Below are 12,629 nucleotides of genomic sequence, written 5' to 3'. Positions count from 1 at the left end.
TGCACAGCTTTCTTTTTCCTTAGAGGTAATTGTATTATTTTTCATTTGATGAGTTTTCTCTTATCACTGGAAAGCTCCTTGTTCTTTGCCAGCCATTGAATGTCTTCCTAGTATATTCAGAAATGTCAGAACTTGTATCAGCTTCATCTTCCGGAAGAAATGACTCCCGATTCCTTCTGACCTGCTTGGTGCCCAGTGTTATCCTGGGGTCTCCATTCACTTCCTTCCTGGGGAATTCCTTCACCTCTCTGCCTTCTCCTGTGACCCCCCTGTGCCCCATGCCTTCTTTTGGTAGAGTTTCTTTTCCAGCAGCTTCCAGAGAAAAGGCGCATAGGAGGCTTTTTTGAAATCTAGCCACGCTTCCATTTAATTTATAGTTTGGCCAAGTGAGAATTCTGGACTGGAAATCATTCACTTCAGAGTTTTAAAAGCATTCGTCTATTTCCTTTAACTTTTCATGTTACTGTAGAGAATTCTGAAGTCATTGTGATTCCTGGTATCTCTCTCCTGGAAGTTTTTAGAATTTTTTTTTTTGTCCCTAATATTCTGCATTTTCCTGATGAAGTACCTAGGTGTGGGTCTCTTTTTTCTGTTGTGCTGGGCTTTCTCGGGGGTTCTTTTCATCTGTAAACTCCTGTTTTTTAATGACTTCATTGACATTCCCTCCACTTTATAGGCTCTGTGTGCTGGGAACTTTTGTTAAGTTTTCTTCTTCCTGCATAATCTCTCTTTTCTTCTTTTTCCTCCCATTATTTTGTTTTCTATCCCCTGCTGTGGGAGCTTTTGTCAGATGTCTGGTAATCTTGGTTGTCTGTTATATTTTAAAGCGGGAGGCGTAAAGCAGGCGGGTGCTCTGAGCATGTGAGCGGGCGCTGGCGAGCTGCAGGCTCTGTGCGGGAGGGATCTGGCTGGGTCGTTTTGTGACCCAGTCTCGGTGAGCCTGTCACATTCCCAAGAGAGGAAGCTTCCGACCTCCTGCCTGGGGTTGAAAACCCACGTGCCAGCTGTTCTGCAGCAAAGTTGGAGAGAGCTGGGGTCTTAGAATTTCACTGGAACAGTTTCACTTAATCCTTCCTTGTTTTCGGTAGAACACCCTCGCCTACACAGGTGCCGAATCTCTGCCAGTTTAGAATCCTTCTAACTCATCCTCTCCAGAGACTAGACCTCCAGTTTTTTTATAAGGATTGGGGAGGAAGAGTGGCTTGGCTGCACAGAGCCTGATGGGAAGAATCTGGTCATGTAACTGCTTCTCAGAGATTTTTCAAACAGTCCTCCTTCACTCTCACTTCCCGGGGTACATGGTACGAAGTTTCCTCAGCCGTTGTCAATTCAGTGTATGGACTGGGGTGATACTCTTGTTTTTCTCACTCATCGCTTAGAATCTGGATTCTCAGGCCTGCGAATGCATTGGCCATTCATCCATCGACTTTCTAGTTTCCAAACTTGCACGTGCATGTGTGTGTGTGTCTGTGTGTGTGTGTGTTTAATCCCATTTCTGTCATGTTAATGAGATTTCACGAGAGAATAAAAGACACATCTGTGTGCACAGCTCTTTCCCTAGAACTCTTACCTCCTTTTTTTCCCTCATTGCTGCGGACAGTAGATGAGCAGTGTTTTTCAATGAGCTCAGTTTTGTTTTTCTCAAATCACTAATACGTGCAGGTTCAATAAGGATGTGCTTGGGAGAGCAGTTTTCCTATTAATGGTGAAGATTGTTTATAGACAAACTGGGATTCTCATAGTTAACTATAATGATTATACTTCATAGATATTCATCGTCCTCTAACACTTCACTGCCTTTTCACCCCTTTCTCATGGTCACACTCAGCATGGTCTTTATCAAGCATCCCTGGCCTGGCCATTTAATATCACTCTAACATTGGCCAGACAGGGACCTGCCTGGTTCGAGGCAGCGACCTAAGTGAGATATTTAAGATGGAATCACTGCCCCTGGTGGGAGGGCTGGGAGGCCCCCCACTCTACTCTGCAGGCTCCTCCCGTGTCACGCTGCCAAGTGTAGGCCGGGCTGGAATTGTAAATGGAGTTGCACCTGTGTAATTATGCTGTACTATATTTTATGTAAAATTATGTCATTTAAGCTTAATTTTAATAATACTATAAAGCTGGATCACTTTTAACTTATGGTAGAAGGAAAAGTTATGAATTTGAATGATATCTAATATTTATAAACCAAACGAAGAACTTCTAGATTCTTCAACTTGAGCTTATGAACCCCTTGAACTTGTAATAAAAATGTACTCATATATCCACATGAGAATCTTACCACGAAAAATTCACCTGAATCTAGTCAACCCTTTAGAGCTAAAACACCCAGTAAATGGGAAATAACAAAGGAGAGAAGACAAATTAAAATCATTACAAGGAAGCAAACAGACTGTTCCATAATGTGAGCCATTCTGTAGGATGACTGATCTGGTTTATTCAACGTCTCAACAACAACAGTGAAAAACCCTGGTGGGTGGCGTGGGGTAGGGGGGAAGAGGCAGGTGATCATAGGAGATATAATGTACAGATATGATGTGAAGGCTCCATTGGGTCCCGATTCCAATAAGCCAACTGTGAGAAGACATTTTTGAGACAAAAGAGAAAAATCTGAATTTTGACTGCATATTAACTGATACCAAGAAATTATTGATAAGTAGTTTAGGCATGATAATGGCTTTATGGTTATGTATACTGGAGTGTGCCATTTTATGATATCTACTGTTTACTTTAAAATACTTCAGCCAAAAATGTTTTAAAAGAGTATGAGGGTTTGTTATCCTGTGTTTTCTACTCTTACACATACTTAATTTTTTATAATGAAAGATTTTTAACTCATAAATTCAAATGTATAAAGGAAATATACCAAAATAGCAGCATTTTCAAAATTACAAGTGATTTTTCATTTATGTGAGAGTCAAAACACTAAGTAATATTTTTTTTGAAAAACATGCCACATGATAGGTTAATGTTGCTATAGAAATGAAAGATGGAAAGAACGAAATCACCTGAGATACAGGGGTACATTGAGTAGAAATTGAGGGAGGGGAATGTGTCTCAAGAAGAAGACAGGAGGAATTTGATAACAGTTCTCCAATTCCACAGTTTTCCAAGGGCCCTTTTAAATAAATTACACGTGTTCATATATTCCCTGGTGAATTTGATTAAGTGCATAAACTTGCTATGTGTTAGTACTAAACATAGCTTTTTTCTTTAGATGATGAGTCTTTGAGAATGATTTTTGTTCTTTTCCATATTATAAGTTTCTTATTCAGTCTCATCCACACAGAGGATTCTCAAATCTTAATAATTCATCAGATTCCAGTGAATTTCATGGAATAGTTGAAAACTAACCATAGCTTTTAAATGTAATGCATCTTTTATTCACAACCATTTTGCTCCAGCCTAAGTTTTTCTCAAAGGCAGTTTGATATATGTTCTTTGCAGTGTTATGAAGGAAAATCCTCCAGAGATGTCCTGAAAAGAGTCGCTGTGAATGCGCTGATGTCGCTTCTGGCCGTCAGTAGAAGAGCACAGAAACACGCTCTGAAGGGTGAGCCACCTGACACATCAGCTCTTTTTATGGCATGCTTTCAATTCGTATATTTTACTGCCTGTTCGTTTTAATTTTCTTTGGACTCAAAGTGTAAAGAGCTTTAGTGTCAGTAAAAAAATACAGGTTTTATTTTCCCTGTACAGAAACATAGTAAACATGCATTACTTTTAAAATAAAAAAGATTACACACGTAGATTATTTTTTGTGTAATGATTCTGACTCCAGAGAATCTATATCTAAATATTAGAGAAGCTTTTAAAAGTAGCACATCACTCAATTTCATAATAGTAACTACAAGCACATATTGCACACGTGAAGAAATCACGTAGTTTTGATAGTAATAACAACTGCATTAGATGATCCTATATTTTCGTAGAAATTTCCCCTCTAGTGTGTCATAATTTCTCACCTGGAATCAGGGAGCACAGGTCTTAGAGATGAAAGAGAACATCAAGCAGCAACATCAAGCCCACTAATTTGAGTTGTGACTTTGCTACTGAAACAAACTCTGCACGCCTCCAACGTAAATGAGACGTGGGTGGTATCATACTAAGTTGAAAACAAGTGGGCTTTAGCATTTTAGTTCTCTTACGTTTTTATCCTCTGATTCATTAACGTCTCACTGAAAGTGCGAAAATGAAGTTGGTTGGAAATAGAAAATGTTATTTTTTTGAGAGTTTGTTATGTGTAGTTTTAACTTTTTCGGAAATGGAATTATCCTTTTGATTTTTTTGGATTTTGCCTTTCAGCCCATCTAATAGACAGTTGCGTGGAGCAGATGAAGCACATTCACGCACAGCTGAACCTGGAATCTCTGAGGCCTGGGAGGGCAGCACTGAAGAAAAAGGTGACTGAATTCTCAAGTTCTGGGAGGCAGGAAGGGCCATACGTAGAGACCGTCTCTCCAGTATCCTTGTGCTTATAAATGACACCAATGTTTGGTTGAAATGAGTGTCTGTTTTAGAAGAAAGGTACAGCCAAATAAATGAATGGGATTTCTACATTAGCAGGTTTGCATTTGGGGTTTGTGTGTGTGTGTGTGTGTGTGTGTCTCTCTCTCTTAGTTCTCACTTGAAAATCTTTTAATGAGATTTATATATTATATGTTGTTGTTATAAGCATTTTGGAGTGTGCATGATACGTTTTTATACTACAAAAAGAAAATCTTTCTCTCATAGGTTCACTAGGAATGAGATAACTTCCTAAGTGTTTTCTATATGGTAGGCACTATTCTAAACATTTCATATTTATTATCCCCTGCACACTCATGACACCACAGTCACATAACTAATAATGGATAAAGCCACTGTTTGCCCCGTATCTGCGTGGTTGCAGAGCTGGTATTCCTAATCCGTGTTTATTTCCTTCCATGACTTCTGAATGTCTCTTTTAAGCGTTGAGTCTGCTGGACTCATGTTCAAACTGCATTTTCATGGTAAACTTGAAATAACACAGGTTTATATTTTGTATTGAGATTACATTGGTTTATAACATTATATGTTTCATGTTTACAACATTATATTTCTATTTCTGTATACGCTACACCACACTCATCACCAAAAGTTTAGTTTCCATCTGTCACTGTAGAGTTGACTCCCTTTACCCTTTTTGCCCTCCCCCTCATCCCTTCCCTTTCTGGTAACCACTGCTCTGGTCTCTGTATCTCCGTGTTTGTTTTTATTTTGTTTGGTTTGTTCATTTGTTTTGGGGTTTTTTGTTTGTTTGTTTGTTTTTTATATTCCACATGTGGGTGTAATCATGCAACATTTGTCTTTCTCCTTTAACTTAGCATAGTGCCCTCAGGGTCCATCTGTGTTACTGCAAATGGCAGGATTTTGTGTGTGTGTGTGTGTGTGTGTGTGTGTGTGTGTGTGGCTGAGTAATATTCCATTGGATATATACACCACATGTTTTTAATCCATTCATCTGTCATTGGTCACTTAGGTTGCTTCCATATCTGAACTGTTGGAAATAACACAGTTTTTATATAATAGCGATGGTTAATACTAATAACTATGGTTAAAAAGATCTGCCACACAGGCTTACTGAGAAAGTGAATATGTGTATATGTTTATAAGTATATCTATTATATATACATATAATATATATATATAGATCTAAGACCATTATTGCAGCAGTCTATGTAATAACTAGTTTCTACTGCATTTGATAAGAAACCAAGAAAAAGCCATATTTGATAATTTCATTGGTCCAGGGGCTTATATGTTTGTCAGTTTCTTTTCTTGCCTCTTTTCCTTTTTCCTCTCATGCAGAGGCCCTTTACTTCATCATTGAGAGTGTCAGCCAACACCTGATATGACTGAAAACCAGTCAGTACCTGCTTCACTTTATCGAGATGAAACATGGAACTTATTATATATCTCAGTTCCTCCGTGCTTGATAGAACAGAAATAGCTTTTTCTTGGTGGATGCGCTTCTCGAGATATGGTCATCTTTCAGAGATCATTAGCCTGTCAGTTCCCTCAAAGCTATGGTGGTCAGGCACAGTGAGAGCATAGCTGCATTGTAATGTGACCCAGGGGAGAAGGAATTACTGTATGTAAAAAGTGGAATATGCTATTGTTGTTCACATTTTTCAACTGCTTTTTGTTTAAACAGGAGGATGGTTTTATAAAAGAGTTAAGCATTGCCATGCAGCTTCTAAGAAATTGTCTTTATCAAAATGAAGAATGTAAAGTAAGTAGAGCTTCTTTTCAAAATTTTGATAGTGCTGTTATTAAACAGTTTAAATTTTATATGAGATAATTAGGGAAAATGGAAAACTCTTTGAATTTTTTTTTTGATGCACGGTTGATTGGTTTGTAAGTTCAGTGTTCATTCTCAGAAATGGATGCACCTAATCTTATCATAATTCCTCAACCCTGATGACATTTCTTATGTCGGCGTTTTATCACTGAAACTTTAACTTCAGGCAGCTAAAGCAAACTTGAGCCTCTTTTTTTCTACTGGTAGCCATTTCGGTTGTTTTTTTTTTTAACTAAGATGGAATGAATGGCTGTGTATGTCTTTTTTTTTTTTTTTTTTAATTAATTAATTAATATTTGGCTGCGTTGGGTCTTCGTTGCTGCACGCAGGCTTTTCTCTAGTTGTGGCGAGTGGGGGCTACTCTTCATTGCAGTGCGTGGGCTTCTCATTGCGGTGGCTTCTCTTTGTTGCGGAGCACGGGCTCTAGGCTTGCGGGCTTCAGTAGTTGTGGCACGTGGGCTCAGTAGTTGCGGCGCGTGGGCTCAGTAGTTGTGGCACACGGGCTTAGTTGCTCCGCGGCATGTGGTAATCTTCCCAGACCAGGGCTCGAACCCATGTCCCCTGCATTGGCAGACGGGTTCTTAACCACTGCACCACCAGGGAAGCCCCATGGCTATGTATGTATCTTAAGGCAGAATTTTTTCAAAGGTGGTTGTTAGACAGCTGTCCAAGGGGATACGTAGAGGTGTCTGCATCCATAGGAAAGAAGATGAGGGTGTCTCCTGCTTCAGAGGAGAAATCGCTTACTGCTGTTGCCGCGTGTGGGCCTGTTGACGTGCAGGAGGTTCTTCACTCCCAGCTCTGCCGCAGCCCCTCTGTTGTTTTGCTCTGTCTGTGAGCATTGACGCTGTCATTTAACACAGCCGTTGGTGCTGTTATACAGGATATAGTGTCTGGAACACTTTGATTTGCTTGGTCATAGTGATACGACACTTTTGAAGAACTAGCTTCCGCACAGAATTACTATGGAAAATGACTAAGATGAAGATAAATTACAGAAGTTTTCTTTTTTAAAAAAATTTCTTACTTTTTTTGTTCTTAGTTGTGATAAAACTGGAAAATATATACTATATCTAGGAAATGAACATCTTGAACACATATCCCTTAAACTGTGTAAAATAATTTGTTCAAGACACATGACTAACAGTTTACATTTCAAAGCAATTTGATGGGAATTAAGCATTGCCATTAAGATTCCCAATGGCACAAACTTTTTACTCCAAATAGAGGTGTCATTTACTAAGCTTGTTAGGGTCCTTGTGACTGGGTGCAGTTAGTGTGCGTCCGTGACACCTCACTCAGGCAACACGCCAGCACACTTTCCAAGTAGGATCTGCCTGTGGACTTCCGAGATGCTCGCCTGGGTACTGGTTGCAAGTGTAGTGTTCACATTTGTAACACATTAGCCAACTATGAAAGTGTAATCTCTCCGTAAATCACGTGTTTCTGCATTTCCGAGTTGTTTAATAAGGAATCCAAAGAAGAATATTTAGATTACTCTTGAGAATAAACATAGTTCTAGGGGGCAAAGATTCTTAATTTCTTTTCCTGTTCCAACTTACCTGAGGTGTGTGACACACTCCCATCACTAACTGTTGGTCACTCTTGTGGTGATTCACCAAGTCACCCACGCCCGCCCCACCCCGCTGTCTATACGTATGACACGGAGGAGTTTCCATACTGGAAAGGTCACCGGGGCTGTGAGGTAGATGGACTGAAGAGCGGGCAAGGTTAGAGGAGGTGAATGTGCTGGTGCAGCAAGAGGTGACGAGACCTTAGCCAGGCAGGGAGAGCGGGGAAGGAGGGAGGGGAGCAAATGCGAGAGACTGAGGAGAAAGAAGAGAAATGTAGAACGACTTCCAGGCTCAAGTTTACCGCAGGCGTGCCTAACAGAGCGGCGTGTAGCCGTGAGGGATCCTCATGTTGGGTTCGCACGTCGTAGTGTAAAGTGTCTTCGGGCTATCAGGGTGGAAAGTGGCTGGTGGTCAGTGGATTACATGGCTCTGGGACTCTGAGGGGCAGCGCAGACTGGGGATCTTAGGAGTTAGCAGTGCATAGAGGTGTTTGTAGCCATGACTATCGTTGAAATTTCCCAAGAGAGCATATAGTGAAAGCCTAGGTCATATCCTCAGAAAATATAACCATTTAAGAGGAGACAGAAAACAGCTGAGAAGGGAATGCTGGAGAGAGTTTGGAGGGGTTCTAGGATAGAGGGACTGCATGGAAATGAAGAAGAAAGAGCCCTTAATAGTTGCCACAGTGCCTGAGGGTTTGACAGCTATAAAGGTAGGAGCGATTTTACCAGCCTCATCAGTTCAGAAAAGAAATTGAAGCTGAAGATTAAATAATAGCTGGGAAATGACAGCAGTAAGAGTACTCTTCCTAGAAGCTTGGTTCTGAAAAGCAGCATTTATAATTTAGGACATACAGCATCAAAGGAAGCTAGTCTGTATGTTTACTCCTAAAGTGCTTAAATATAAAGCACATGTAAAGTGCTTAAATATAAACAGAAATGAGCAAATCGGGGCCTAGTTATTAAAGAGACAGGAAGGGAAGAACTAATAGATGGGTAAAGATCCCTGAGGAGGCACGCGGGGCTGTGTTCCAGAACACAGATGGACAGATCAGTCTCTGCCGAAAGAGGAGCACCTATTCCTCACTGCCAGGCAGGAAGGATGAATGCAGGGATACACAGACAGACCGTGTGGATGGAACGGCGGAGTAGAGAAGGAGCTCATACCTCATCGTTTCTGTCTTCTCTGTGAAACAGTAAGCAGGGTCGTCTGCGGCAGTCGTAGGGCTGTGCTCCAAGCCTGTGGAGAGTGGGGAGTAGCATTGGGAATAACCTGCCTACTCTCTTTACGGAGTACTGATACTCCATAAAATTGTGTAGGGCATTATATGAAGGCCCACACATGTGCACATGGGTCTACAAGTTGCCTAGTAATTCTGTTCATTAAAAAAATTGTTGCATTTACTGCCAATAGTTATATTTTATCCATAATATTGTCCCAGCGGTAACTGATCTTCGTAATAAAAACTGAGTTACTTAAGAATGATTGATTTAGCATAATATTTTGACTGAAGTTTATCATATTCAGCTTATTTAAAAACAGTAGTCTACTTCTGATCTATCTGTCTAACCACACATATTAGATATAGATACATATACGTACACCCAGGGAGAGGGGGGGAGGGGAGAACTCAGAATTGATCAGAATGTTTCCTTAACGAGAAAATCCCTTTTCTTAACCATATCATAGCATTTATAAGAGTTTATTTAATGTTGCAAGATATCACTGTCTTGCTTAATTTACAGGTTCAGAAGCTGTTTTTCTACATTTCTGACCTAAGCTGCGTATTCTGGTCACCCCAGTGTTGCAGGGGCTTCCTGAGACTGGTCAGGCTTGTGGTCAGGGCAGTCCGGGTTGCAAGGTGCTGAATCTGTCCATAGGATTCCTTTCTCTAATCAGAACAAAAATCAATTCAGTTTTTGTCTCATGTTGGTGACAAGTTTTCTGGCTTTGATTTTAATTTATATTTTCATTATTCAGACAAATGCTGCCCTTGTTTCCTTCCTGCTGCAGGAGTCAGCCCTGGAAGCTCATCTCGTCCCTGTCTTGCACGCTCTCTGGCCTTGGCTTTTGATGGATGATTCACTGATGCAAACTGCCCTGCAGCTGCTTTGTGTCTATACTGCAAATTTTCCAAATGGTAAATGGAACCCAATGCTGCCTTTCAAAAATATACTACAATACTAATCTTATGTAATGTTGTTAAAGTGGAAAAATGAATATACATTTTGAAGTGTTTCTTCCACTTATTTGAGGGTATGTTGGTTACAGGTATGCTTTCTCATAGGTATTATAAGAACGAGCAGTTACGTTAGTATATGTTTGATGAGACAGAAGAATCATTAGACAGCTCAGGGAATAGAGAGGGAGAAACTGTCGCAATTATATGGCAGCAGAACGTTGAATTTAAGAGGAAAATTGAGAGTGAAAATTATGATGGAAGACCTTAAAAACAGGTTAAGGTTAAAACTTCAAGAGATTCCAGAGCAGGAGGCTGGCGTGATGAAAGGTAGTTCTGGGTTCGGTTGGCTTGGCAACAGTTGGTATCGTTGGGGTGCCTCTTTCATTCCTGCACTTGACAGACTTTTTATTGAGAGCCTCCCGGGGCCCTGCATTGTTAGAGGCCAACAACTAAGAGAGAGCAGAGCAAGCGGGGAGGTGACTTGGGAAGAGAGGAGAAGGTGTGAGGTAGCTGTTTGAGGGGAAGGAAGTGGGGGGCACTGTGGGCAGTGTGAGTTTCCCATGTAAACTTAGGGTCACAGATTTAAGGTTTAGTCAGCAAGTTGAAGGTTTGCGTGCTTCTTCTAGCAACAGTCAGCAGCGTAGCAGTTGGATTCTCCGGGTATCAGAAGACAGACAGAGAAAGGACCGGAACTGAGAACATTCACAGCCATCTTGGCACCGCTGTGTGCTGGGGGTGGCTTTTTCCTCCCTCCACCCTGGAGCCGCCCGTCCTGTCGCCCACTCCGCGTGCCTCTGGCCGTGTGAGCTGGCGGGAGCGGAGCCTCAGGCTCTGTGGTGTATGGAGAGCACTGCAGGGCGGCGGCGCCCTTGTTTTCAGGCCGCTGCTGTTGACTTTCCCTCCTCACTCCTGCTCTCACTGCCGCCCACCCCGGCTCACGGCCTCTCGCAGCGTGACCGGCGGGGCACGGCCGTCTCTGAAGTGTGGCCTCTGCACATCACCCTTCTTTACCCCACCCTTCACTCCTTAATTTAGGGTTTAGGGAGGTGTGCTTAGGGGAAGAAAAGAATCCGTTGCAAAATACTGAGCAAAAGAAACATGTATTGGGTTGGCCAAAAAGTTTGGGATTGTTCCATAAGATGCTACAGAAAAACCCGAACAAACTTTTGGCCAACCCAATACTTTACGATAAATCTTTGAAACCATAATCTATGTTGCTTACATACTTACAGTTGATGCAAATATTAGAATGTGGTTCTAATTGAGGAAGAAGCTTTTTATTTTCCTGTCTTGTTTGTTTCCAAGCAAACCTGCATCATTTAGTGATAGTTTTGTGTAATGAATGGAAACCTTGGTATTTGGATACTGCTATGTAGTGTGAATACAGGAAAGATCACTCTATTTATTTGTGTTTACTTACCTTTTATGAGTTTATTTTACAGAATGTATTTGATTCAGATCTAGTTGTACTTAAGCTGGCCTCCTTGCATGGACTTTCACAAGCTAATCACACCTTAGGCTTACGTTACAATACAGTAAAATGCATTTCTAATTCTTTTATGATTATTTTTCTCCTTCGATAAATCCCATATGGTTGTTTAATTTACTGAGTAAACACTGGACTCTGGAAAACCAGTTGATGCTACTGCTGGCGCTCGCTGCTTGTGAGCTGTGTGACCTTGAGCAAGTCACTGACACCTCTGAGCCCTGAGACGTCGTTTAGCGTATATGGCTGGTGGCATTTGTCCTGTCCTCCCACCCCAGGATTATCGTGTTCCTCATTTTTTTCTTCTGTAAAATGGAGGCATTAGACTACAGTGTTTTTAAATGCTTTATTGAGGTCATTAGGCCCTCAGTCCGTTAGATCAGATGCAGACATATCAACACCGGCCTTCAGTGCTATTGCAGTTCACAGGCTAATGGCCAAGTGCTTTGATAGACAGACATGCTTTACCACTCAGGTTGTTGAACTAAAGCGTGACGCTGAGACGACGTTGTGATAGACTGTTGTTTTTGAAGGTTGCAGTTCTCTCTGTTGGTCAAGTTACGGACAGTATCCTGTTCAAGCTGCACATCGAGGGGCCCCTGGCAGCTCCCTGATGCTGTGTATCCTGAAGATGGCTTCCCAGGTGCCTCTCGAGAACACTGCAGTCCAGCAGATGGTTTTCATGTTTCTTTCAAACCTGGCCTTATCTCATGACTGTAAAGGGGTAATTCAAAAAGTAAGTACTTAAACTCTCCTTCCTATCATAAAAAAGAGACTCAGTAAAATAATCCTTTCAACCGAGGACATGTGTGAAAGGTCTAGAACTCAGTTTCTAGGATTAATTATTATGATTTTAAGGCATTTTATTTTAAAGGATTGTAAAAAGATCAGGAGGTTCACTTTGTTTAAAGCCTGTTGATAGGTGATACATGAAAAGTGACAGAAACTAGAATATGATCATACCATTCCCTTTTAGTTTGTCTTCTTGGCTTTTGGACTGTATTTTCTCTCTCTCAAAGATGACGGTTTTGGAAAGACAGCTGTGTTACATTTATTTGAGAT

At 41.1% G+C, this 12,629-nt stretch overlaps 1 protein-coding gene across 5 annotated transcripts in view; it reads left to right on the top strand.

The window, feature by feature from the left end:
* The window catches only part of RTTN (rotatin), a 170,903-nt gene that overhangs the window by 113,131 nt on the left and 45,143 nt on the right, over window positions 1-12,629 (top strand). For all 5 annotated transcript variants that reach the window (XM_068563430.1, XM_068563431.1, XM_068563432.1 and 2 more), the window contains 5 exons: window positions 3,451-3,556; window positions 4,309-4,406; window positions 6,179-6,256; window positions 9,913-10,039; window positions 12,101-12,303. In XM_068563430.1, the coding sequence (XP_068419531.1) occupies window positions 3,451-3,556; window positions 4,309-4,406; window positions 6,179-6,256; window positions 9,913-10,039; window positions 12,101-12,303 (612 nt within the window). The remainder of the gene's footprint in view (window positions 1-3,450; window positions 3,557-4,308; window positions 4,407-6,178; window positions 6,257-9,912; window positions 10,040-12,100; window positions 12,304-12,629) is intronic.

The sequence above is a fragment of the Eschrichtius robustus genome, chromosome 14 (genome assembly GCF_028021215.1).
Source record: "Eschrichtius robustus isolate mEscRob2 chromosome 14, mEscRob2.pri, whole genome shotgun sequence".
Lineage (NCBI taxonomy): Eukaryota > Metazoa > Chordata > Mammalia > Artiodactyla > Eschrichtiidae > Eschrichtius > Eschrichtius robustus.
The sequence above is the reverse complement of the archived record's forward strand: the minus strand, read 5'-3'. Positions and strand labels throughout refer to the sequence as shown.